The sequence below is a fragment of the Equus asinus genome, chromosome 20 (genome assembly GCF_041296235.1).
Source record: "Equus asinus isolate D_3611 breed Donkey chromosome 20, EquAss-T2T_v2, whole genome shotgun sequence".
NCBI lineage: Eukaryota > Metazoa > Chordata > Mammalia > Perissodactyla > Equidae > Equus > Equus asinus.
In genome coordinates, this window is record NC_091809.1 from 57752368 (window position 1) to 57780201 (window position 27834).

Consider the following 27834-nt stretch of genomic DNA (forward strand, 5'->3'; position numbering starts at 1 on the left):
CAATACCTTGCTTGAGAACAGATAGTTAAAATGCTAAGTTTGACATTCTTAGTCCAGGACCTGAGCTTTTAATTTCTACAGTGTCCCTCAAAACAGAGCCACCTGAAAAAGAAAAGCATTATGTTAGAAAAGATTTGATCCTGGTGAAAAATATTTCCTTCCTAAAAGTGGATGGAACTGCTTCACAGGGACACATAGCTTCTAGGACACAGTCTAGATTTGGGGCATGACGGTACAGGTCACAGTGTTCCAGCTTCTCCAAATGCTATACACTGAATGTCTGTGTCCTCTCCAAATTCATATGTCGAAAATCTAATGCCCAAGGTGATGGTATTCGGATATGTGGCCTCTGGGATTTGAACCAATCATGAAAGCAGAACCCTCATGAATGAGGTTGGGGCCTTATAACAGAGACCCCAGAAAGGCCCTGCCATGTGAGGACATGGCGAGAAGTCGGCAGTCTGCAATCCAGGAAAAGGCCTTCACCAGGACCCAACCTGACCCTGATCTTGGACTCCCAGCATGCAGAACTGTGAGCAATGAATTTCTCTTGCCTGTAAGCCACCCAGTATGTGGTATTTTGTTGTAGCAGCCCACATTGACAAAGAGACCAAAAGATGAGTTACTTTTCTAGATCACATTCTAGTGAATGAGAGATTCACTATTGTGTGAGTTTAATTGTATACATACTTTTCATTCGTTTCTTGTTCTCCAAGCCCCACGCCTTTTCCTACCCTGACCCGATCCAGGTGTGGGTGAAGGAAGTTTCCCAAGGATGCACTCCTTGATGCTAAGATTCAACAATCTGGTTAGTTCTTTGGGAAAAACAAATAAAGTCAAGCATATACATGCACAGTGGGTATTTCGCAACATGTGTATACACCCTGCTGAAAAGGAAAGTGGAACAGGCTTTCAGTTTCACACCGCACTTCAAGGCTGACAGGGAGAAGCCATGGCGGGTGAGTTTCTTACTGTCTGAAAGGACACGTTTTGGGGAAGAAATAGTTTTGGAAGGAACAGCTTTTTGGAAGCCATAATTAGGTTCTGTGACTGCTTAAGTGAGCAGAACCGAGGGAGTGGTAAGAGAGGAAGGAAGGAGAGCAGAGGGAAGAAGGGAAGAGGCCCGAAGACTTTCACGGTCTTTACATAGGAAGGGCAAGGGCCAGAAAGGAACTGGGTTTTACTGGTCTCCTGCTGTCATTTTGCAATATTAACTGAATTCTTATATGTCGTAGTCTGATGGAAAGTGCAGAATTGGAACAAGATGGCTACCAGCAGCTGTGGTCCCCAAAGGAAATGGGCTTTCACGGTTTCATTATTTTATCATGCAGAGTTGAATAAACAGGGGGCATGTCAGGATGATCCCTGGTTTTCAGGTACTATGTAGAGATAGTGAATCTGAGTCTTTGAGCCACTCAGTGAGCACGTGTGGGTAAGACTGAGGGAAGAGTAGGAGATGTGGGTGTCCTCAGGACTACTGCACTGTGCAGAGGGACATTTTATTGATTAAATCTAAAGGAGGTTATTCCCTGTTGCTGACATGAGAGGAAAATGAGACTGTTTCGTGACGTGAGGAATCCTTGTTCTTCAAACAGGCAACGTCCTGAAGGAAAAGAGGAGGCTGTTTATCCGTTCAGTGGGCACGGGTACAGTAAATAGCTTGCTGGATGAACTGTTAGAGAAAAGAGTGCTGAACCAGGAAGAGATGGAGAAAGTAAGAGATGAAAATGCTACAGTTATGGATAAGGCCCGAGCTTTGATTGATGCTGTCATTCGGAAAGGGCCCCAGGCATGCCAAATTTTTATCGGTCACATTTGTGAAGATGACCCCCACCTTGCAGAGACACTGGGCCTATCCTCAGGTAAGGATCAACGACTCAGACTAAAGTTCAGATAGTTCATCGGTCATGTTACTGTGCATACAACTTCCTTACCTCTGGTTTCAGGGTCCTATTTCTATAGCAATGGCCTTATTGCATGTCCCCTGGCTCTTTTACTCTTGATTCTTGTTTCTTTGGCCTCTGTGGCCTTCTTTAGATTGAGGCTCACTTCCCATCCTGGGTATGTGGTAACTCATTTGTTGAAGTTCATGAGAACGGTTTGAGAAGCTTCATACTGTATTCTCCAGTCCTCCTGGCAAGGCACCTTATTTATTTATTTAGTTAGTTAGTCAGTTATTTAGTTAAAGTCTAGGGGTCCCTAGGAACTTAAGTAATCATCTGACATGAAGGCTTAAGGTCTGTAATCAAAGACCTTTTATAAATTCTTTCCAAAATTTTGCTCTCCAGGAGGAATAAAGTATTTCAGTGATGGTGGAACACACAGAGAATAAATTGAGTGCCTCTATAAAAGTAAGATTTTAAGTGAGGCCCACCCACTCTACCTCCAGGCCTCCTGAGGGCCCAATACAGGTTCAAGCTTCTGAGCTGCCCCTCCTATGGTTCCTTAGTCCTTCCACGCAGCAAAGATGGGAGCTCTGGTGGAATCTCAGCTACTGGGTTCTTTTGCATTTCTGAAAGCCATTCAGAAGATGTTCTTTGAAAGCAGAAAGTCTTTTTTCCTAGGGATTAGGGGAAGCCTATGCCTGTCTGAGTGATGTAGCAAATGTTTTCTGTGTTCATCTATGGGTAATAAACCTCTTGTTTTTCTTTTGATACCACTTTTTCATTTAATCCCCCTCCCCCAAATCAAAGACAATCAATCAATAGCAATCAGGATCTAGAATAATTGTATAATAGCCAAAGTTTATTCTTTGGTGTCCCATTCCTTTCAACTCATAGTCCTTGAATTTTAGCAGCACTTGTACACCCCATTGTGGCAACTCTAACCCCTGGAGTCTGCTTCTCTAGCTGTCAGGTGATACCTCCGCAGTCAGGGCTGTCATGGCTTTGTCTCCTCATCTATCTGTCAATTTTTTCAGAGCAATAGAATGTGATAATTAGATGTAATATTTGAATGTACTTTAATGGGAGAGGTCTAAAAGAAAGTTCTTGGCATGCACGCCACTGCTATAACAAGGCCTCCTCCAGAAAATGTTCTTGAATTTATTGATGGTTAATTTAGTCCAGCAGTCTAGAGTGGAAGATGGGACAAATTGCAGCCTATGCCTTGGGTCTGAAGTTTTGTGGGACATCCTATGGCTATCCTCCATTTAGGGCAAGGAAATGGACCATATTTTGCCTATAGACATCCTGTCTTCAATAGGTACCATAAAATGAAGACTTGGAGTATTTCTCATTTGTTAGCTCATGTCAAGTTTTAAAGTTTCTGGAATAAGTTTCTAAGGTGGATGTTGCTGTATTGAGATCTTTATAAAACCCTAAATAAATTAAACTTAATTCTTGTTTCTGAAATTGATAATCGTAATAAATAGCACCCCAGAGAATTTATTAATAAGTTTGAGTGAGTTTATGCAACCAAATAATGTAACTGAGGCTTTCCAGTGTTTTCCTCCTCAGAGTCTGGCTTATGCCACTGAGTAGGGCAAATGCAGATTACAGAGAGATTGTATTCAGGTCTCCTGTCACATGTACAACTGTACAGTACCTTTTGTGGGCTGGCAGAGTATCTTAGTGATTAAGAGCTCAAGATTGATAGTCAAGACAGATTTGTGTTCATATCCTGGCTCCAGCAATTTCCCGTTCCATGGCACTTAGGAAATTTACTTAACATTGACAGGGGGTAAGCCAGTGGCACCCCTCATCATCATTTTCTGCTGTGATAAAACTTGGCAAGGCTAATTGTCCAAGTGCTTTTTCTTCTTAGTTTTCTCCAAAGTCCAGGTCAGCTCTGAGTTAGACAACTTCACTTTGCACACACCTGTTAGGTAGTAGTAGTCCTGTCAAGAGTCACCTTGAAACACACATATTAAGGTAATACTTGATCCTATAGCTGATGCTGTCTCAATTCCATTTTCATCTTAGAAAGTAGAAATCAAGAAACTCACTTCTCGGCACTTTGGTTCTGCCCCAAGTGTTAAAGTTCAGTCATTCATGTGCAGAGGCTTTTGTTTCCTTGTGATGAATGTGGCTCCAGGTAAGTCATATCTTGAATAGGATCAAGGCCTGTGGAAGGCATTTTTCATACAGAGTGTTCAACACATTGGGGTAAGATTCTTCAGAGATCACAAGTAATTATTTTAATCTCCTTCATCTTTCCTCAGGTCCACAATCTGGAAATTTTCTTAAAACACAAGACTCCCAAGCAGTGGTTCATTCCTTCCCAGGTAATACTGTTTTCAAAGCAATAAAATTCTTTGAACCCCATCTTCCATGATTTTAGCTTCAGATTCATAGGATGAACCTAAGATGAGGTGGCTATGGGTAACTCTCATGGATTGATCCTATGGTTTTTTCTTGTGCTCTATTCTGCTTTAGCAGAAGCCTTTCCTACAGCTTCACTACCATGCCTATACTAACAAATTCTGAATCTGTGTCTCAAATCCTGACTACCTGAGTGCCGCATTTCACTATTTAAGTGCCTACTGAACACATGCACCCACATCTCCCATAAACACCTTTATCTATACATGCCCAGAGCTGAACTTGCCACCCTTCATCACCTTGCTTCTCCTCCAGTTTCCCCTATCTTAGTTAATGGTGCCACCATTAGCCAGTTATTCAAACCAGAAGCCTGAAATTATCTTCAGCTCTTTCTTCTCTCCCACTTTCAATATTCAAGCAGTGGCCAAGTTTTATTGATTCCTCTCTCAAATCCAATCTGTCTTTCCATTTCTACTTCTACTACTGTGTTTCCGAACCCTTATTCTTACAGTGCCCTATGATTCTACAGCCACAACTCTCGCTCAATTTTTTTTGTCATTTTTAAATAAACGCATCCTTTCCCCCACTGGACTTTACGCTTTATGAGGAAATTAAACATGTCTGACTTATGCATAGGTAGGATCACATGTAACAGAAGTTGGCTCTGAACGTACATGCAATAAGTATTTGTTAAAAGACTATTTCACTGAATAATTTCATCAGGATTACTATTACTCACTAAGCCATTAGAAAAATATTCAGATATGCCTACTCTGTTACAGACCCTGTTCTATGGACTGTTTGGAGAGTAATGAACAAGACAAATAAATTTCCTGCTTTTATTGAGCTTACATGAATATATGAGTTACGAAGGAATAGGTATTAAGAATCTCCACCATCAAATTAGAGATAGCCCAAAATTTAGGGATGGAAATGACACTACACACACTTGTATCAGTTAAGATGGTATGCAATGCTCTAACGGAGTCAAACATTTGTAATGGCTCAGAGAGGATAGAAATTTATTTCTCATTTATGAAAATTCTAAAATGGACATTCTTCATTAGCAGGCAGCCCTCCTCCAGGTGCTAACTCAGAGAAAATATTCCTCCTCCTCTTCCCCATATGTACCCACTGTAGAGAGATCTTAAAGGACAGGACAAAAGCCCGCCATTTCTTCCTTCCCTCCCTCCTTTTTTCCTTCTTTTCTTTCTTTAAATCTCTCTAATGCCTACTCTCATGCCTGTTAATAAAACAAATAAATAGATAGATAAACATATGCATTTAAAAATATGTTAAAATAGACCTACCTCCATTAAATTTTACCAAAAGCTTTAAATCATTGAAAATAAATTTATAATTAACTATTTTATCTGACATGTTGATTGTTTTCTGAGAGTTTTATCATGCATGGACTTGAAACACTCTCTATTTTTTAATCTAAAATATTTATAAAAATGCTGATCCTAAGAGATGAAGGTAGATTCTTGTGTCACACCACTGGAAATCTCCTCTGGCTTGGAATGTGTTCTATTAACAATGACTTACTCAACAGTGCTGATGACCAGCACAGGCTGTCCTCCTAAGGATTCATTTCCTCCTCTGTGACTTTATACACAGATGATGCTGTGAGGAACACTAAGTGGGACACACAGGGATGCCATTATTCATAAAGTTTCTTGTCTCTTGCAGCTCTTCAGGCAATGCCGGATGACCTGGCTAAGCTTGCATTGTCAGGGCCAAAAGGGAGCCTCAAGCTTTGTTCACCAGAAGTGGTCGAAAGGATATGGAAAGAAAAGTCAGCAGAGGTGCTGTTCTCAAAACACAAGGATGGGGATGAAAGACACACTGGAGGCAATCCTGAAGTGCAGTGGCTCTTTTTTAGAGCCAATTTCCTTGAGAGGTTCTGGAAAATCATCCTGCTGCTTCCCTTACATAAAAGATTCTTATCTCCTAGAATCCCAGGCTTATGTAGAAAGTTCCAAGTTTCATGCAATTCCCTGAGTAAATAATTATAACAACAATGGCATCTATTGAATGCTTAATATAATCAGCCACTGTTCTAAGCAAGTTGCAAACAGTAACACCTTGAAACTTCATAAAAACTCATTTTAGAGACCAGGAGACTGAGGCACAGATAGTTAAATATTTTGGCCAAATCAGTAAGTTGAGGAGTCAGTTTTAAAAATTAATCATTCTGGCTTCAAAGCTTTTTCTCACAATCCTACCTCTCAAAAATAATTAAAGCAAGTGCTCAGCTGCTAATCAGACATTTGAAAACTCCATTTCCACTTCCATAGTAGGACTCATTCCCCATCCATGTTTTTATCTATGGTTCATGAGATTTGGTTTCTGGATAGGACGAAGGGAGGAGAAGTTGTCTTAAACAATCAAGATGAATATTTATTTAAGAACAAGTCTGTTCATCCAATCTGCATTTCCTACAGATGTACCCAATAATGGGAAAGTCGATGACCCGCACACGGCTTGCGCTCATTATCTGCAACACAGAGTTTGACGATCTTTCCAGGAGAGCTGGAGCTGAAGTTGATATTGCAAGTATGAAGGTGCTGCTAGAAGGTCTGGGCTACAGTGTGGAAGTGAAAGAAAATCTCACCGCTTTGGTAAGGTCCATCATAATGTAGAGACAATGGTCATATCCTTCATATTCCTAAAGAATGTTAGAAAGCTTGGTTGTAGCACCAGAAACTTAATCTCTTGACAGTCTAGAATCTAAATTTGCCATTGGAGGGTGCTGCATGCTACAGTGACCCCTTCTAATGTAGGGTCTTTTAGGGAGAGTTTGGTGAAACTTTTAATTGGGAAGTGTTCTATCAACTCAATAATGCTCCTTTCTCTCTGCTAGAAATCCCTGGATAGCATTCTATAACCCTTTCTTTACCTTTCTCTGAATTGAGACTTCAATTATCTTTTGCATTCCATTGATTTTTATATCACCCAGGAATTCCTTAAGTGTCTTTTTATTGGATTCCCACGGTGCCATGATAATGAATCACATTGTCTAAAATCAGGGGTATGGTCTTTTCCAGGACATGACTACAGAGCTGAAGGCATTTGCTGCCCGCCCAGAGCACCGGTCCTCTGACAGCACTTTCCTGGTGTTCATGTCTCATGGTATTCGAGAAGGCATTTGTGGGAAGAAATTCTCTGAGAAAGTCCCAGATGTATTAGAAGTCAACACCATCTTTCAAATTTTTAACACCAGGAACTGTCCAAATTTGAGGGACAAACCCAAGGTGATCATTATCCAGGCCTGCCGTGGTGGTGAGTGCTGATGTCTGTTAGAACATGAGACATTCAAGGATTGACCTCATCTTATGTATCCAGGATTTTTCAGTTTTTTTGTGTCTACTCCTTAATATCAAAGTATACCATTGTCACCAAACAAGATTGAAACTTCTGTGAGTTGTATAACTGGTTGGTAGACAATTTATTCCATTTTCAACTAAAAAGATAGGACTTTTGTCTTAAGATTTTGATTGGATGCCGTTAGAATTCATTTCAGGGTTAGGAGAGATGAGTTGTTGAAAAGATATGTGTGTATGTGCTCGTGAATGAAAGATAGTGATGAATAAATCAATAAATATGATTGAGCAGAGATTTATGGGGAGAAAGTAGTTCTCTTGACTGTTGGAATAATGAGAAACCAAATTTTGTTTTTCCAGAGAATCAAGGGGTGGTGTGGTTAAAAGACTCAACAGGAACTTCTGGAAGTAGCTCCTCACTGGCTCCAGACGATTTTGAGGATGATGCCATTAAGAAAGCCCATGTAGAGAAAGATTTTATTGCTTTCTGCTCTTCAACACCAGGTAATGAGTGCCTGTGTAGGAGGTCTTTGTGGGTGTTACTGGCGCAGCAAATCAGACCCACCCACTAGAGAATGGATATCTGTGTTCGCGAGACTTCTAAAGAAAAAATTAAATCTTCCCCTCATTACACCTTCAACGTCCCTTATCCACAGAGACCAAATGTGCATATATTTTTACTTAATCAGTAACTACTAAACTCCCGTGGTGCAAAATATTTACCTGGAACTGTGATGGATAAATAGAAGAGCATCTACACTGAAGTAAATTAGAATCTGACTCCATATAGTAAAGGTTCACGATCTCGGGATGATTCAGCAGTCCAATGCCTAGATGTCATGTATTTACAGAAGGGTAGGATTTATAGAAGGGATAGGAATAGGCAGAAAAGCAGACAAGTCTGATTGAGTCCCTAAGTTAAAGTGGTTTCAACTAGAAGTATGGAGCGTATGAAACAAGAAATCTGAATGATTTTCAGTCCAGGCTTTGGATTAAAACTACGGCTGATTATATTCTGACGGTGCCATTTAGGATTTATAAACTAGCTCCAGTTATTTAGCCTCTCAGAGCTTTCTTTGAATTCCTCACTGATATATGTGAATACAAATACCATTGTTCTAAGAATTAAGTGAGACAATATATCCAACATATTGAGCATGGCACAGAGTAAAGAACACATTAAACGACTGCTATTATTCAAGATGTTTCCACTTTGTAACTTAACATTTTGCCTTGAGTAACTTTTCATCTCAGCGTTTAAATAAAAGTCATTTGAACTCTTTCATCCACTACATTTTGGAATTTCTTGAGCATTCTCATTCTCTTGATTGCCTCTGGTCTTAAGACTTTGCCTCAACTCAAACAGTTTAATTTACAGATTATTTTCTGTAATGAGATACTATCTCTCAGGAGACAACCTGGTTCTGCATTGTGTTGACCATGTCTTGATGTAGAAATCAACGATTTTTTCAGTGCTCAAAATCAATGACACTAGGCAAAAAACCTATGCATTTACAGCTTAAGTGTATTTAGGAAATGTTAGTATTAAACATAACTATTCTTTAAAATCCTTTAATGCCAGCCTTCCTCAAGAGATTTACTTCTGGCTGTATAGCCATTTGTAGGCTCCCAGCTTCTTTACATCCATCTTGTTGATTTCTGTCTCCTTTTCTTTTACTTTCCTCGCCCCTCCTTTCAAGATGATTCTTAGATACTCTATTCAGTTATCTTCAGCTTCCCCTAGTAAACCTACCTCCGCATGCTCTAGCATTAAAGCCAACTGTGTTACAGAGCTCTCCTGAAGAAAAGTGACCATCCACTCCCTCAATTTCACAAAGAACTTTTAGAGATCCCTGCCTCCACGCTCTCTCCCATCCACTCCCTTTAACTGGAACCAGCCTCACAAGATAGCTGTGGTTTTAAATAGAATTTTAATCTATTATTATTATACAATTTATTACCATTTTTATTGGCTAAAAAGTTTGGTTCTATATACAGCTATTTATACCACTTCTTTCTTATATATTTCTTTGCATAATTTTAAAATGGCCTCGTGACTTTTATGCCACTACTTTTTTATATAATTAATACCATTCTTCAGTATTTCTCTTCCATAAGTCTGTTTTGTCCTTCAATAGAATATGATCTTTCTCTGTTAAGCCTCTTCTAGCCTTGTACTTCTTTTATGTCGGTACCATTTTCATATTCAATTAAAATTTTCTTTGTCTAAATACCTTATGGTCAGAATTAATTGATTTTTGATTAAATTATTTATAAAGTAGATAAGTTGAAATGTTATTAGTATAATTACACTGTATAGACTGAGTATTACATACCCTATATTCTCCCAGGCATTTGTAACATATAGTTAATCTTCAAATATCTCTTTGCACCAGAAATTATCATCTTACTCTTTGTAGATGAGGCCACTGCATTTCAGAATGTATAATTAACTTAAATCAAGTCAGTTAGTAACAATCTTGAGATCCACATTCAGGTGTTTCTTCCCGAAGGCCCAATCATTCCCCTCTACCCCATTCTGCCTTTCCCTCCCTCTCTACTAGATTTGCGACTCCTTGAACTCGGAAGCTGTGCTACCCTAACATCTGCACCATGCACAGCATAATTCATATGATCTTAACAATTATTGAGTATCAGTAAAAAATACTCACCGAACATTGAATATATTCACTAAAAAATGGCATACAGTGTATAGGAAACAGCTTGAACTCAACAGGGATCCTCAGCTGGTATGGAACTCCTAGGACTCCACCTCTGTGGCCAGGCAAGAGCCTTGTGTGAGATTTGGAATGTGCTTTATTCACAGATACTGTTTCTTGGCGAAGTCCCACAACGGGCTCTGTTTTCATTGAGAAACTCATTGAAAATTTGCAAGAATATGCCTGGTCCTGTGATCTGGAGGAAATTTTCCGAAAGGTAAGACTCTAGATGCTTCTTGCACTCCACATCCGTGCATGTTTGACTACTCCCATTGGAAATGTAGGGAGCAGCACTGGGTGTGTTTATATTCCAAAAATGCCTTTCTCTCCAAACGAGCTTTGAGGTTCTTTGGTGAATCAGCAAACCTGGAAGCCAGATCCAACCTGTTATGATCTACAAAACAACCTTTAGAAAACAATTATTTATTTTAACTCTTCACTTGCTGTGAATAGATGAACAACTGGACTCCAATATGCCTGTGTCCAGAGTTATTAGATCCAGCAGCAGATTTAAAAAGTCTGGTCATTTCATACTTATGACCAGATATATACGTATGCATGTTGCTATGATTCTTACAGATATACGGCCTTTTTGTTTTTATGATTTATTTTGCTATACTCTTTGTAATTTTTCCAGCTTAAGTGAAGATTCTTCTGCTAATAAAAGAACAATCTATAGACTATCTTTTCCATTTAGGTCCGATTATCATTTGAGTTGCCAGATGCTAGGGCACAGATGCCCACCGCCGAAAGGGTGACTTTGACAAGACGCTTCTACCTCTTTCCAGGATATTAAAATAAGTACGTGGTATCAGTGTCTATGGATAGATGTGTGTGTGTGTGGTGGGAGGTGGGGCAAGGTCGGGAGAAGAATACTGAAACTTCATCCTGGTCAAGGTCTCAATGGCTAGTATAAGCAATAGGAAATATCTAAAGGATGCCTTTCTACTGTTCAGTGCAGAACGCAGTGCTCTTCTCTCAAAATTCTGCAGCGTTAGATGGCCCTTTCTCAGGGTCAGCTGATGTAGGTGGAGTGGTGGCCATAAGGTAAGGAAAGCTCGGTTAGATGTTCCTCCTCATTTCCTCAGCAGGGCGATATTTAGACATAACATGGGCTCTTCCCTTCTATGAGTGTGTGTGTCCCCATGGATAGAGTGATTTTATAACTTGCATTTCTTTTGGCAGAATTCTTTTTCATGTTTGTTTTATTTCCTTTTTCTGTAGGAAGCCAGGAATTCTGTCATTCCGTACCTGTTTTTGGAATTATGTCTGTAGTAAATAGATATTTCTTTAAATATTCCAATAAATCTGAAATAAAAATAAAAGATTGTCATTTTTTTTTTTTTTACCACTTTGAAAAGATAAGGGTTGGAATTTGGAGCAGGCAATGGATTTAGAGTTTTTAGACTTGATCCAGAAGAGTTGAACTGGCTAACAGTACCATTCTTTCTTTCTAGAAGCCATTTGTTAGACTTTCTGCTTTAAGAATACAGATGCAAGTCACAGTAGGTAACTGATTTCAAAGAATTTGGAGCTCAGCAAGAGAGATGCAGAGAAGGCAGATAATGTGATAACAGACTTATCTAACATTCCAGAGTTCACTATTCACAAAGCCATTACCAGAAATTACATATTTCTATCCTTCCTTAAGGCATTTCAGGGATACAAAGTAATTTTGATTCAACTCCAACTAGTAGTTTGCAGTCTCATTGAGAAGACAAGTCAGCAAACGTGAAACATTTAGCAGACAAGACATGACACCCTATCAATAAGCACTAGAGTGTGTTGTACGCAGAATAATGTCCCTGCATGATGCAAAGATCTTGAGTTTGGAGTGAAATCCGAAATCCCACACTGAGCAATGCTAGACTCAGGAAAGACTGGAAGAACTACCCTTCCACTTGTAAGTATGAGCGCTTTCTAATCCTAACTGTTAAAAGTGAAGATGAACTTCTGACGTTTTGAACACCGTCAAAGTTCAACGTATCACAGTTATTCTTTTTCACATTCACTAACTGTTCTTCCAGACATATGTCTTTTGTACTATCACACATTCATTCTACAGCAGCCTGAGACTGCTTGTATGATGACTCTTTGTTCAGAGAAAATCAAAAAGGGGAAGTGAGCAGTCACCGTCAGTAAAAATTATATGTTGAGGCAGGCTCAGGTAGGTAAAGAAAAGCATGAGGGGAGTGGAGACCAGGGCTCCTTCAGCAATCATCTCCAGTAAAAGATTGAGAAGACAGGGAGACAGGGAGCGGATGATATCATCAGGATCGGCACAGTTAAAACAGGAAACAGAAGCAATTTGGGTCATTCTTATCCGGAAATGAAAGGAGACTTGTTAGTTTTAACTTCTTCATGATGTGCTTTTGGACGAGCAAAGGAAAAATGCTGAGAGATCAGAAAGACAGAGAGAAGGAGGTGTGGGGGCAGTGAAAAGAGAGAAGGAAAAGGAAGGAAAAAACAGTCAGAGGGACCAACTTATAGGACAATATTCTGTCATTTCCATTTTTTTTCTTCCAAAAGGAAGAAACTTTTCTTCCTAAAGGACTGGGTAACTCATTTGCGGACTACTGGGTATTTCCCAACAATGAACCCAGAAGTTCTGAGCAGTAATTTCACAATTCATGATTAGATGGCCCCTCCCCCTGTGCTAAGGAAACAGCCAGTAACTTTCATTTTCAAGCCTGTGGCTCTCTTCAAGGCAGCAGGAAGGGTCTGAGGCTGTTACCTATGGCTGGTGAGTGGGGGTCCTTTTCTGACTAGGAGTCAGTGACTTGGGTCTTAGAAAACACTGTGACAGGCAGAAATAACAAAAGGGAAGTGAGCCAATAGTGTGCCGGCTGAACTCTTCCCTTTGTTAGCTTTGTGTAACTTGAATCAGGGGACACTGCCTGAGAAATGCTGAAGGAGAGTGCTGTCTCCAGCTATCTCAGATCGAGGAAGAAGTTAATTCCTTTCTTTCAGCTTCTAGCAATCAAAGGGAAGGTAAAGACAAATAGAGTAAGTTACTTGTGTGTGAGACAACTCTGGAAGTTTCTATATGTACTCTGAAATCTTCTCGGTTTCCTCTTGATTCCAAAGTAGTCATCCTGGTCAGGGTCATAAATACTGCTCCCAGAATCAGATGAGTGAGGCTTTGAATTCCTGCCCCCTTCGTCAGCTCCTGTGTTGAATTACACTCAGTCTTTTTAAAGTGACTCCAGTTTTCCCCCCTTTCTTTCTAGCCCTGGTGCTAACTACTGGAGCACAGTATTTCTTGGATTTCTTGGCTATCACAGGTTTTGTTTTGTTTTGTTTTTGGGGACTATTAGCTGGGAGCTAACATCTGCTACGAATCCTCCTCCTTTTGCTGAGGAAGACTGGCCCTGAGCTACCATCTGGGCCCGTCTTCCTCTACTTTATATGCGGGACACGTGCCACAGCATGGTTTCACAAGCGGTGGGTAGGTCTGCACCCAGGATCCAAATTGGCGAACCCTGGGCAACCAAGCGAAGCATGTGAACTCAACAGCTAGGCCACCGAGCCAGCCTCCTGTGTTTCTTTTTTTAATCACGATAAGTGGGCAAGAGACATTAGCTGTTATTAAGTTAGTTGATATTAGGTAACTTTTTATTCATGCTTGGTAATTTCCATGTTTCTTTCTCATAATCATTACCCAATAAGCATTTATTGAAAGAATAATTCAAGTTAATGGGGACAATGAGCCTGGTGCTTCTGAGCCAAAGTTGTTCTTCAATATTCTGGCACTTTTTTTTCAGAAAATGTCATTTTGTGTCAAGGCTATCCTTATATCCAGATAGAATGGATAATTCCCTAAGAATTAATTGGTAATTAACACGATATCTTGCCTTCCCATAAACTATCATATCCATACCATATGTCCAAAATGTATCTGTGGTATTAAAATAAAAGATTTATTATGTTGACTTCTACATTCCCCTATAAAAACTCAAATTATCTCAGAGAGTAATAAATTAACCTGGCATCAAATTAATCTACCATATTGAAAGTTTAGTCATCAGACTATTTTCAGTTCTCAATTTTGATTGAAACAAGATGTAAAGTATTAGGACTCTAGATGCATTCACTCACTTATTCATTAATTCATGTATTCAGGAAGCATACAAGTACTTTTAAGTATTTTAAGCATAAAGATGTGGGTAAGGGATGTGGATACAATGATGTAGATTCAAAGGCATGATGCTTTTACCAAGGAAACTAAATACAGAGGAGGGAAAAGATCCTACAGTCTAGTGGGAGGAATTTACAGTTTGGGTAAGAGCATGGACTTTCCTTGAAGCATGCATTCCGGGTGGATCATCATCACTGTGAGAAAGAGAAAGAGAAATATGAGCCCTGTGAATGACCAGAAAGCTAGCATTAGGCCCAATGTCACAGAAGGGAAATGAGAAGCTACCAAAAAAATCTTAAGTGGCAATGAATCAAACACAACTTAGTATGAATTTGATAGGCTGAAAGAACGCTACAGGTACAATGAAAGATGTATGTACTTTGCTGGGGAGACGGTGAAATAGTCAGAAGGTATTTTCAGGGGTATTTCACATTACAGGGAGCTCTTTAAAGTCAGGGCAAAACTCTTTAAGCTGTTCCCACAAATGAAGGAATCTTTGTATTTCTGACAGAAGACAGACAAGAGAGAAATCTACTTAAAACTTTGGAATCTGTGGGCAAAGAGCTCATTACTGGACTTTCGGTTGGCTTGGTAGAAAAAGATGTCCTGAAATTGAAAGAAGAGGAAAGGAAAAAATTTTATGAAGCCAAACCTGGAGACAAGCCCTGGGTCTTGGTGGACTCTGTGCGAGACAGACGCCATGAAGCAGGTCAAATTCTTTGGCAAGCCTTGTTTAACATAGACAGAAGTGTCATCAGTAGAAAAGGTAAGACCGGGATCGTTTACTTCAAATTTTCCAGAGTTTACTTAGCTCCAAGTCCCCTCCACTGTCCTCTATAGTCCTCCCATGCTTCTATTACTAAAGTATCATTTTCATTAAATCTGTCATTGTCTTTAAAGGCTGTCTTGTCTCTCGTGAGAGGGGATTAGATTTCCAATTAGCTAAGAAGCTGAGTCTTTGCCTTTAGATTCCTCATAGAAATAGCTAATTGTAGAGACTTTGTAGTAAGGCACACCTGAACCTGAGCCCAGGTTCTGTCACTTTGGACACTCTGTGATTTCATTCAAGTTTCTTAACCTCCCTAGGCATCAGTCACAGCATTTGTGGAATGGGGACAATTTTAGCCACTTCTTAATAGGCTTTGTGAGGCAAGGAACATAATGACAGGCACAGGCTGAAAACTCCTAAGATTTTAGCTCTTGTCCAGAACTCTCCTCTGAGCTCCAGATACATTTAGCTCTAGCTGCATTCAACATTTCCACTCAAATATTCCACTGGCACAAAACTAATATATGTAAAATTAAACACTTAATTCTCCTCATCAAATCTATTCCACTTTTATCCCCATTTCTGTCTCATTAGACAGGACTATAATCCACCAAGTTTGTTAATCCAGACCATAACTGTTTTCTTCACCGACGAGTAACACCTCTTATCAGAGTGCCATGTACATAGCAGGCACATAATAAATAGAGGATACATAGACAAATGAAGTACATGCATGCAATAAATATTAGTTACCATAATTATTATTTGGCTTTCAATATTTAGACCTTTCCAGTGCTTACTGATTTCTGTGAGTTACAAAATATGATGAGGAGGTCTAAGTGTCTAAGACATTAAAACTTTCAAAGCTTTTGACCTAGGTTGAATTATAAATATTACTAGAGCCTAAATATCCTCAGGCCCAAGTTCATCAGTGACAGATTGAATTCGCTGAGTTTAGCCTGAAATCCCAGCCCTCAATACTAGGGTTTATCAATAATAATAAGCAGTAATAAACAAAAGGCAGTATAAATTACAGAGACCTCACTATAGCAAATCAGCTTTTTCCCTAAGTCCCTCTCTACGGAGAAGGGACAGTCCCACCAGGTGAAAGCACATGCTACTCTCATAGATGTCCAAGATTGTGGCCTAGGCTCTGTTCTCATTAATATTTAAGCCGGTCTTTGTGCAGGTTTATGATTTTCTCTTAAACCTAGGATGGGATGGAAATAATTTGGAATTAAAAAAGAAAATCATAGATAATTTAACAAATGAGAATCAGAATTGAAGTAATGGAGGTTTCAATGACTTTAGTAATCCCAGGATCATGATCACAACAAACATTAAAGTGAAGTGACCTATCCCATCAGAAGAATCTGTGGCAGGCAGGAGGCAGGTATAGACTCTCTCATGGAGTGTCCAGTGGCTCCCTGGCATCCATCTGCACAGGGAGCCTCCAGAGGAATCTCAAGACCCCTAGCGGACACTGGCCCAGCAGGCCAGAAAGCTGGATGAGCTGGGCTATTAGAATATACAAAGGCCCTGGCCAGACCTGTTGAACATGGATACAATTCCGAGAGGTCCTAATGCAGTACTGAGGAAATGGAGTGGGAGACAGGAAGAATGCAAGCTATTTGTCCGTTTATTAATGAACTCATATATGGACGTACCATGTGCCGAAGACTGTTACTGAGTCAGAGAGATAATTACTGAAATTCCTACCTGCCAAGGAGATGGTTTTGTCTTACCTTGTACTAGTCTCTTTCCTTTTTGTATCAATTTAAGGGGTTTCTGAGCATTTCATTAGGTAACAGATAAGATTTAGATGTTACAATTTTTATCTAAACTCCTAATTCTCTCATTTCTTTCTGCTGTGCTGCCAAGCTAGTAGGAACTCTCTTGGACAGCAGACTGCATTATAATATTTATTACGTTGTAATGAAAGGATTCGTTTTCATACTAATTTTACCATTAGATGTAGGTTAGAAATCTTAATTCCCAATTTTATCTGCAAACCACTCTATCTGTACATAAACATATAATGGTCATTAGGAGATGACATTTGTTAAGTTAGAGAGTTTACCAAACCTGTAAATAACCTGGAAACAGAGGAGACTTCTGGCGAGAATACATACCCTCTGCCCAGGGAATACTCTAGGACTCTGTGTGCCTTCACATTGGCAGAATCTTCTGCAATAGGAAGGGAGAGTGTGTGCCACTATTTAATTTATAAAAAGAAATGTTCAGAAAGTTTGGTGTTCTTGAACACTTACAATTTGCTGCATCTCTAGAGTTTAGCTTTTTAGCATACTTTTTAGAAAGATATTTATCAAAAAATATTATTTATAAACTAATGGCAATAAATGAGTGAAATAGAAAAATATTTACAAAATATAAAAACTGAAAATTGTATGCAAGATAATATTGCTTTTCTCATTTAAATAAAGTAAAATCAGAGAATGTCTTGGTTGGTTCATGTAACTGAACCGAAAGATTTATTCCTTTTATGGACAAAACTCTTGTTATGTCAGATCTTGGTAAACTTCTCCTGTGATTTCTGTTTAAGAATTCTTCTTCCTTCCTTCTCCCAGGGAGGGCTCTGGACTTCCCCAGTCTCTTGAGAAATCTCAGTCAAAGGAGGGCAAGCAGTGTCGGATAATATCACATTGCTCTGGGATTGAGTCAGAATGAGTCAGAAGCAAACTTCCAACAGGGAAGAGTTATTTCTGTTCCTTGCATTTTAAAACACTGGTTGAAAACCTAGTGCTGGTTGTTCAACACTCTGGAGACAAGGACACCAGGACTATGTTAGAATCTCTGAGAAAAAATTGTCCCTTCAACTCTGGATACGGCACTATGGTTACCAGATAGCACGTCTCCTTTAAATAGCTGACTTCACAACTGGATGAGGAAATGCTGAAGCCTATCTCCTTTGGAAAGGTTAAGAATTCAGACTGAGGTTGCTGAAAAAATAATACTTGGATGGTATAGGATTCAAGATTCTATTACGTGTTTGGTGTGTATATGTGTCTGTATGTGTTGTGTGAATTAGGACTGGATTTGTGATGTTAAACCATCCAAGATGATAGCTACTAGCCACCTGTGGCTATTAAGTGCTTGAATTGTGGCTAGTAACACATGCTGAAATGATAATATTTTGGATACATTATGTTAAATAAAGTATATTATCAAAATTAATTTCATCTCTTTCTTTTTTACTTTCCTAATGTGGATTAGAAAATTTAAAATTGTACATGCGATTCAATTATATTTCTAATGGATGGCACTCTGATAAATCTTCACTCAATATACTCTTGCTCGAAGACATCAGAAAGGCCACATGGATGAGTGAGTGTCCTGGAGTAAAACCAGTGGAAAAAGTGAAACTGTTTTTGCTGAATATGGAAAGGCTAAATTTGATCCCAAATCATTGAGGTGTTTTCCTCTGAATGATCAGAATCTGTTATTGCATTTTTGAGTGGATCTCCTTTCTCTACCAAGGATTTCTTCCTTCTTTCCCAGTCATAATACATCCCCTTATACTAGAAGTTAGATAGAATTATAACTCCTACATGTTAAAAAATCTTCTTCCAGGGTATCCCTTCCCTGTCAGTATTCTTAAGAGATAGTTGGATCTCAGAGGCAGATATCATAAGTTATATCTGTATATCTCATATATCCTGCAGCTCTTGAGGAAATTGCGGCTGGACCAGCTGAGTCAGCAGAACCTACGGATACCCTCAAGCTTTGTCCTCATGAAGAATACCTGAGACTGTGTAAAGAAAGGGCTGAAGAGGTGCTGTGCTCTGTATATAAAATAGAGAAAGAGGGAGAAACAATTACTTTCACTCACTCCACAATTTCTTAAAACACTAGTTGCAGAGAGGAGGAGCGGGGATGGTGATGAAATACAGATCTTTCACTTTGTTCACTTATTTGTTCTCTTACCTGTTTGGGATTTCTGACAATTTTAGCTGTAGTCATAGACTCAAAAAATTTGTAAGATAACACGACTGAGTAGTAACTCTGTGCATTCTATTTGAAAAGCCTAAATGTGAAGCATATTTAAAAAATATCATTGAAGTCTGCAAGGCATCTTATGCTGACAAGTTAGAAACAGTACCAAAATAATAACATTACCAGAGGCAAATGAGCTTTGATGTATTCGTTTTTAGCTGGAGCTAAATGTCTCCTCGTTTTTATTAAATGTGACCTGAATCTTGAATGTTAAGAAAGATTTGAGTAGCTGGAGAAAAGAGAGGAGAAGAAGAGGGTAGGAATTATTCTAGCGTCCTCAGGATTCTTGAGTAACCATCCCAGACACGTAATGGGTCTTATTCTGGGCTCTTGAAAAATAATTCACTTCCAATTTGTGCTTCTTTCTACCGTCAACTCAATCCATTTCAGAGAGAGGGAGGCAGTGTCTTCTGGTATGGGATAGGGGAGAGGGCAGCTATATGGGCCCTTAACAAAGCAACAGTGATTGGTGGATGAGGGTTTAAAAGAGAGTTAGGTAAATCAAACTCACTGCATTCCACTTCCTGCAGATCTACCCAATAAAGGACAAAAAGGATCGCACTCGTCGGGCTCTCATCATATGCAATACAGAATTTGACCATCTCCCTTTCAGGACTGGGGCTGACTTTGACCTCTCAGGGATGAAGAGGCTGCTCGAGGATCTTGGCTACAGTGTGGATGTGAAAGAGCAACTCACAGCCACGGTAATGGCCCCTCACCCATCCCTAACACACATACATTCAGCATAGATCCTCCACTAACAGATTTGCTTTATGATATTAGGCAGATGCTTTAACAACCTTAGGCAGCTGTGTGTGTGTGTGCTTGTTTACAAAATTAAAGCATTAGGTAGGTGAAATCTGTGTCTCTTTTGAGCTCCAAATATCCTCAGCTCCATAAAACTGGACAAAAAAGGATTGGCATGTGTACCCACACATTTCTTTTTTCCAAAGTGGGATGATTAGGATTCAGCCCAATATTCCCCAGAAAATTCTAGAGTAATGAATATTTAGTGAGTGTGTACTTGCCCTATAAATATTGAGTCCATGCTTTGTTTTGGGGCTATTCTTGGCACTGGGGATAGGTCTGTAAATGAGACAGGAAGTTCCCAACTCCCATTGATCTGGGTTCACTTGGTGGGGGGGTAATCAAGCTGTAAGCCCAACAGAAAATTTCAGAGATTTGGTGTACCTATGTGTCTCTATAAGAGTGAAAAGAAAGTTAAAAGTAAGTGAAAAGAAAAGGAAAAAGGAAACATCAGAGCTAAGTGGTAAGTGGGGAGTAATAATGTTTGATGGGATGGTCAAGAAAAGACTTTTTGAGGAGATAATATAGGAGCTGACACAGGACTCCAAGAAACAAGATGGCTCTGGAAAGGTGTGACTGAAATACATTCCAAGCAAAAATGGCTACAAGTGAAAAATCTGAACTGAATATGAAACCAGCACATGAGAAGCACAGAAAGGCCAGCGTGAGTAGAGGCTAGAGCAGGAGGAAGGACAGCGGGAGGGAGGATATACATTTGTCAGAAGTCTGATTTTATTCTAAGCACAGTGGGAAGGGTCTTAGAAGGAAAGTGGTATGATACATTTATGACGAAAGGCTCTTATTAAGTAATGAGAGAAAAGACAGAGATGGAAAGGAAAAAATATGTGACAATAAGTAAATACAATATGTATCACGAGGACAGTTTTCTTCTTGTCAGCACAAGCGAACAGCTGAACCCAGTGCTCCAAGATAGAAAGAAAAATAAAACAACTGTCAGCGACCAACCACTTTTTGAAGGCACTATGATTGGAACATGACAGATGTTTCTTTTACTGCTCGTGATAAATAGGAGGTTAGATTAATTTTAATGTTTGTCATGTTAAAGTAAGACTTTGTGGTCTTTTTCAGGATATGGAGTCAGTGCTGCGGGAATTTGCTGCCCACCAAGATCACAGGTCTTCAGACAGCACATTCTTAGTGTTCATGTCTCACGGTATCCTGGATGGAATCTGCGGAACAACACATAGTGATGAAAAACCAGATGTGCTACCTTACGACACCATCTTCCGGCTATTCAACAACAGGAACTGCCCCAGTCTAAAGGACAAACCTAAGGTCATCATTGTCCAGGCCTGCAGAGGTGGTGAGTTCTGAGGTGGAAAATCCAAAGGTCATGAAGCTGTTTGCAGACGATTGTGACCTATGTTTTGTTTCTAGGGGAAAAAATCTTGGACCCCATCCAGTGTAAATAAACTCAACTAAACTATTTGGAAATTCCATCTAGGGGGCTGGTATTATGAGAATTTGTCTCGTCGTCTAAGAAATTTCAATTCGATTTAATCTAAAGTAAGTGCAAAGGAGGTTATCAGAGTCCCTATATCAAAGTAAAACAAAAATATTCAAACTTTGAAACGAAATCAGTTTAACGACAGCTTTACTTGTAAATGTTTTACAGACATTTTGACACTCTTGAGGAGAATTTCATTTGAAAATGAGGCTATAATGTAATAGCAGCACCCTTATTTTTCTCATACATTGTTGAAAGGAAAATGAGTAGGAAGATGAGGGAAGTTGGAATTGCAGTAAAAATTTTCTTTTCTTTTTTTTTTCTGACTTCCAATTGCCTCTTAGCTTTTGAAGCAGTGTTTGAGAAGAAAAGAGCAGAAATAATTTAGCTAAAAAATAGTAACTAAACTATGAAATTATGCAGATAAGGTTTTAACTCCTTAGTTCTTTAACTTCTTCGCTCAAATGGATTCCTCCAGTTTCTTTAAAATTTACTCTTCTTAGTAAATAGATTCTTTCCATTGTAACTATTTATTGACATGATGCTCTTACTATTAGATGGCACATTGCCCAAAAACACTAGAGAGAGGCAAAGTGTTGTGTGTGTGTGTGTGTGTGTGTGTGAAACTGGTTAGAATAAACGTTTAAAAGGAATGAGGTGGGCAACTGTGATAGTCACACTGAGGGAGGCACACAATGTGTAACAAGTTGATGTCTCTACAGCAAATCGTGGGGAATTGTGGATCCGTGACTGTCTAGCAGCCTTGGCACCTGAGAACTTGGAGGAGGACGCCGTTTACAAGACCCACGTAGAGAAGGACTTCATTGCTTTCTGCTCCTCGACCCCACGTATGTGTCTTTCAGTTGCAGACAGGGGTTTGTGGGTCTGAGGGCACCTCAGAAGGATTCTGGAAAATCAAGATAGGCTCTATGCAGCAATGATCTGAGATAAATTTTGAGGGCCGTCAATACATTTTACATTTTACCTTTTCTGTTTTGTGGAGATGGAGATTCTGGTTTTTTCCACTTTTTAAAATCGTATTTTCATTATGTGTTGCACTTTACAGTCAAACGTATACCAAACATTAAAACAACCTAATACGAGGAACCCCCTTCACCATACACTATTTAAAAACAAATGACAGATTCAACTTTCTATTAAATCCATTTAACATTTTGAGTAGAGTCCGGGGTCCCGGGACTGGCTGCCCTTTCTCAAATTATAAACTCTAAGCCCTTTTATCCATATTTCCCATCTGATGCCATTTAGAGTTGTGCCATTGCATGCCCCAGCAGGGATGTGAATGTCCTTTTAAAAGAAATAGAAAAGAAACTATGAGGCTTAGTAGGCCTAAAAATAGGTGAACAGTCTTGACCTCTAGGTAATCATCTTAAGAAGCCCTATATTTGAGTGTTCCTAATTTGCAAATTTTTAAGTTTTCTTTTAATCACTTTATGGAGATATGTGACATACAAAAAGCTGTACATATGTATAATGTATATAATTGAATGTGTTTTAGGTAAGTCTATACCCGTGAAACCATTGCCACAATCTATGCCATAAACATATCCTTCCCCTCCAAAAGTTTCCTTTGGATCTGTTTACCTATTTTGTTTATTATATTGTGAAAGACCACATGGCATATAATCTAAACAACCACCTGTGTGAACATGGGAAAAGTCTTTAATCCTTCTGACCTGCTATTCTTTCCTCTCTAAAATGAGTTAATTCCAGTTACTTGTCAAGCCTCTTTTCAAAGCCAAGCAAATGAACATAAGGCACATAGTAGAAAGTCAGTCCCCAAAATACAATTCAATCACTATGCAATCTCCAGCAATGCCAATGAGCCCCCCCCCCCTTTAGTTTAACCTCTGCCAGCTCTTCATGTTCTCTCTGTGGAAGATGAGTTAATGTAAGGTTATAAGTGTTTCCCCTAAATATTTCAAGATAATTCCCAAGCTACGTTAAAGACAAAAAATCAAAAATGTAAACAAAAAAATAGTGAAGGCCACAGCCCAAGGCTTACCACTCCCTATCTTCATAGATAATGTGTCCTGGAGAGACATCACAAAGGGATCTCTCTTCATTACACAACTCATCACATGCTTCCAAAGACACTCTTGGTGCTGTCATGTAGAGGAAGTATTTCGGAAGGTAAGCTTCTCTTTCCTTTCCTAATCATTTATTTGCTCAGGAAGACTTTACTATTATTTGTGTTTCAAGTGACTATGACAGACTTTGTCAGGCAAACAAAAGGAAAATGGCACCTGGTTTCTGTCCTCCGGGTGTTTAAAATCTGACTTAGAAGAAAGAAGATGTTAATACATCACAGGATGAGATAAAAAGAGAACAAAATAATATAAAATGCAAGTTTGTATGTTATTGGCTATAAGTTCTTACCATTCAAAGAATGGAAAGTATTTTGAATTAATTTTCATTGCTTAACTTATTAAATAAATATGTATTGGGTGTTCTACCTGGTAATGAGTTCTTTCCTAGAGATGCAGGGGTGAATGAGACACAGGTGACATCAGGTTACCTAGGACTTACATTCTTGTGAGAGAGATGGATACTAAAGATGTAGGCCAACAAACAAATGTTTCATTATAGATTCTGATAGGATCCATAAAGAAAAAGACCTAGGACATGTAAAAGAGAATGTAGGAGAAAATATTGTTTGAATGGAGCAGTCCAGAAGGGAAGACCTGATACTCCTTCCCCAACTCAGGGCATTCCTTATTCCCTGCTCCTTCCCAGCTTACTTTCCTCCATAGCTCTCACCACCACCCATTCAATATATATTTCATTTGTTTGGTTTTTACTTGTATTTACTCATTTGAATGCAAGCTTCATGAAAGTAGGACTTTGCTCAACACTTCAACTTAATATCCGTTGAATAAATAAACACATTCATGAATGAATAGGTGCTCCTCCCTTTTTTAGGGAGAAAAGCATTGGTATTAAGAACATGGGAGGATGTGGTTATTTTTAAATTCGAAACCATAGAGGACAGGAGCACTCCTGTAGAAAAGAGGGATATATCTTTAGTCAGTTGTAGATTGCATCATAACATGCGTCAGTGTTTCTGTGAATAGAAACTTAGGAAGTTAAGTCCCGTTGGATGAATAGGATTTAAACTTTGCATTTTCAAGGGCATTTCCTAGGAAAAGACTAGAAATAATGGATCTAGAGCAAATACAATCACATTGATCAGTCCGTGGCCAAAGACTTCAGAGGTCAGCTTGGTGGTGGGGATGTAAAAGTTGTTCACTATTCAGGCTTAAGGACAAAATCCTGGAATTTGAACCTTATTGAATTGAGGAGTTAGCCTTGGTGGAGATTGAAGGTAGAAGATCTTTGGGATCCAGTTCTCATGAACAGACCCCAAGGGATAACTGATCGTCAGAGCTATAGATCAGAAACAGAAAATAGGAGAAATGGAATTTTAAAGGTCTTGGGTTAGGCATGAGGTGTTTATTTTGAGATAAAGAGCATATTCTGAACTGGGGTGTCACTTCTAAGAGGTAGGGTAGCAATGGAGGGAGCCGGAACATCCATGGGCTTGGTCCCATCAACCTTAAGAGCCCTCTTCATTCCCATAATTTTCTGGCTTATGGCGCAAAATGTTTTCTGAGAGTGCATATGAGGAAGGTCTCATCTAGAGCCTCTTTTTGATTTTAGGTGCAACAGTCATTTGAAAAACCAAGTATTAAAACCCAAATGCCCACCACTGAACGACAATCCATGACAAGATATTTCTACCTCTTTCCTGGCAACTGAAAACAGTAAGTTTCAAGAGTCATTGTCGGCAAGTCAAATAAATGGGAGAGTAATATTGGTGGCGAGGTCTAATGACCAATGACAGCTGAACACTTGGGTGGTCAAATTAGTATTCCTTGTTGACATAGTTTGGTGATTAGTTGCTATTTTTTACTCTACTTATATGCATCTGGATCCCCCTCCACCTCCACAATCAATCAATCAACCAGTAAATCAAGGAGGTAAGCCAAACCAAGACAGGAAGTATTAAACAAGGAAGGACATGGTAGCAATTATTAAAATGGAAATGTACTCATGCTTCCACTATTACTTATATTCATCTCTCTTGCTCTCTCTCTCTCATACACACACACACACACACACACACACACACACACATTGAGCTACCAAATACTGCCTCAGATCCTGAAAAACTAGAAAACAGAAGATTTGACAGTAGAGAAAGTATGACTTTGGTCCCCGGATGCATGTATCACATTATTGACATTGAGCTACCATTGCCAGATAGTATAAATTATATCCTGGTAATGTTTGTGTTGATGAATACTCTGTTTCCCTGACTGTTCTCACACTACAGATCGCAGAACACTCAGAATCTGCTCTGAGATCCTCAATTACTGCCAAGAAACTTTTTCAAGCACCCATGTTAACATTTAAATTTTTGGGGGGTGAAATATCTTAGAAGAGGTACATTGAGTTTAGACCCAACAATTACTTCACTCACTCATAACAACTTTATATAACACTATAGTATGAGCATATTATTAATCTTTCTCCCAGAAACATAACTAAAATTATATTTTATAGTAAAGTTTACCTCAATACTCTAAATATTTGCCACACCATCTCCTACCCCTGGTTTCTGACACCCAGGTTGCATAATCCCATAGATACTTCAGCAGAACAGATTTGAATACCTCATTAGTCTGATAGAAGCACATTTGGGGATTGACTTATTCATTTGACTAATATTTCTCAAGCACTTACTATGCTCCAGGTTCTGTTCTAGATTCTTGGAATATACCAGTGAACAAAATTAACGGTGCCCTGACTCTCGGAAAGCTCATACTCTAGTGAGTGGAGACAAACTCTAAATACACAAACAAGTAAATATATTTCAGAGAGGTATAGAGCTAAGATGAAAAGTAAAGGAGACTAAAGAGACATAAAAAGATAGATGTTGTTCTGCTATAGCTAGATGATTAAGGAAAAGCTTCTTTGAATTGATAATGATGAAATCAGAGCAAAGAATGGAGAGTGAGGGAGGGAATCCTGTGGGTCTATGAAGGAAAAGTTCCCCAGCACAGAGAATAGCAAGTACAAATGCTTAGAGGCAGATATGTGCTTAACATGTTTAAAGAATAACAAGATGACAGTGGACTGGAAGGGAACGAGAGTGGGAAATGGCTGAGACAAATTCAGAAAAATGGTGAGAAGCTTGATTGAATGGGCTTTGGTGACCATGTTGTAAATGTTTTGAACTTTTTATCCTGAATGAGATAGGAAACCCCTTAAATGCTTTTGAATGGAGAAATGACATAATCTAACTTTGATTTTGCAGAGATCACTCTCAGCACTTTTTAGTGAACAGACTACAAGGGTCACAGACAGAATCCAAGGGAAGTGGCAAAATCAAATGGAAGAAGAATCATGACAAGGGGTGTATTGAAAGCTTCTAGGGATCACTGTTTTGATATTGTGTTCTTTTTCTTTTCTTCAGGAAACACAGGCAGCCCAAGCCTTCTTGATTAGCTTTAAGAAGCATCTTGTCCAGTCCAGCGCATGTAGTTAACCTTTTGCTATTCAACAAAAGTGGAAACAAATGAACTATGTCTTTTGGATCCTCTAATAGAGAATAGAATATCAATTAAAATGGTGGGTGAATGGAAAAGAAGTGGAAGAAGCTACCAGATTTTCTAGCTTTATGACTCATAGAATATCTGCACTTCACTGAGTGAAGAGAACTGGCTATGACTTGCCGTCAACAATAGGGTGAGAGGAGATGTTACCTATCTGGAGATGAGGACTGTAAATCGGTCAGCTACTCATTTGTACACTCATCAAACCATGAGTCTTGAATGATCCAGAAGAAGTTTTCTAATTTATTACTTAAGTAATTTCATAGGTTGAGCTCATTTTGTCCTTCAGTAAACTATTATGATTTTAGCAAATTATTCCTGTATACCTCTCTTGCTTGCTACTACAAGCTAATTAATTTTCTTGTCAATTATTTTCTTTGTAGACCTTTGCACATTCTACAATATGGGAAAATTTTATGCTTTAGCAAGAGCTTGGCAATTGTCTAAAATAAATTGGGCTTTGGTTTAAGATGATGTAACCTCAGTGCATTTGTGTATTATGGAAATACATATATATAATTAGTTAGACAGTGAAAAGAATGGGGAGTGTCAGCAATGGATTATAAAATGTCCAAATTTCTGGAAGGGTGAATGTTGGTAGAGGAATTTTGGCATCATGGCCATCGGAGCTACTATGAAAGGAGATGTACCACTTCTGCTATGTACACGGAGAATGCTGAATAAATATTTC

At 39.0% G+C, this 27834-nt stretch overlaps 2 protein-coding genes across 3 annotated transcripts; both read left to right on the forward strand.

Moving 5' to 3' along the window:
- The first annotated feature begins 855 nt into the window (after positions 1 to 855).
- CASP1 (caspase 1) lies at positions 856 to 11633 on the forward strand. Its single transcript, XM_014851328.3, has 10 exons — positions 856 to 959; positions 1596 to 1862; positions 4163 to 4225; positions 5955 to 6070; positions 6710 to 6886; positions 7313 to 7547; positions 7949 to 8092; positions 10416 to 10525; positions 11006 to 11109; positions 11533 to 11633. The coding sequence occupies exons 1-9, from the start codon at positions 953 to 955 to the stop codon at positions 11102 to 11104; spliced, it is 1218 nt and encodes a 405-aa protein (XP_014706814.2). The 5' UTR covers positions 856 to 952; the 3' UTR covers positions 11105 to 11109; positions 11533 to 11633.
- Positions 11634 to 12957: 1324 nt separating this feature from the next.
- LOC106837655 (caspase-13) lies at positions 12958 to 27617 on the forward strand. 2 transcript variants are annotated; one of them, XM_014851324.3, is made up of 9 exons: positions 12958 to 13051; positions 14958 to 15212; positions 18899 to 19008; positions 19760 to 19933; positions 21126 to 21360; positions 22227 to 22352; positions 23549 to 23658; positions 25186 to 25289; positions 27005 to 27617. In XM_014851324.3, the coding sequence occupies exons 1-8, from the start codon at positions 13045 to 13047 to the stop codon at positions 25282 to 25284; spliced, it is 1116 nt and encodes a 371-aa protein (XP_014706810.1). In that variant the 5' UTR covers positions 12958 to 13044; the 3' UTR covers positions 25285 to 25289; positions 27005 to 27617. The 2 variants fall into 2 exon arrangements, with proteins under 2 accessions (XP_014706810.1, XP_014706811.1); XM_014851325.3 differs by having other exon boundaries at positions 12993 to 13051; positions 14961 to 15212.
- Positions 27618 to 27834: the final 217 nt, after the last annotated feature.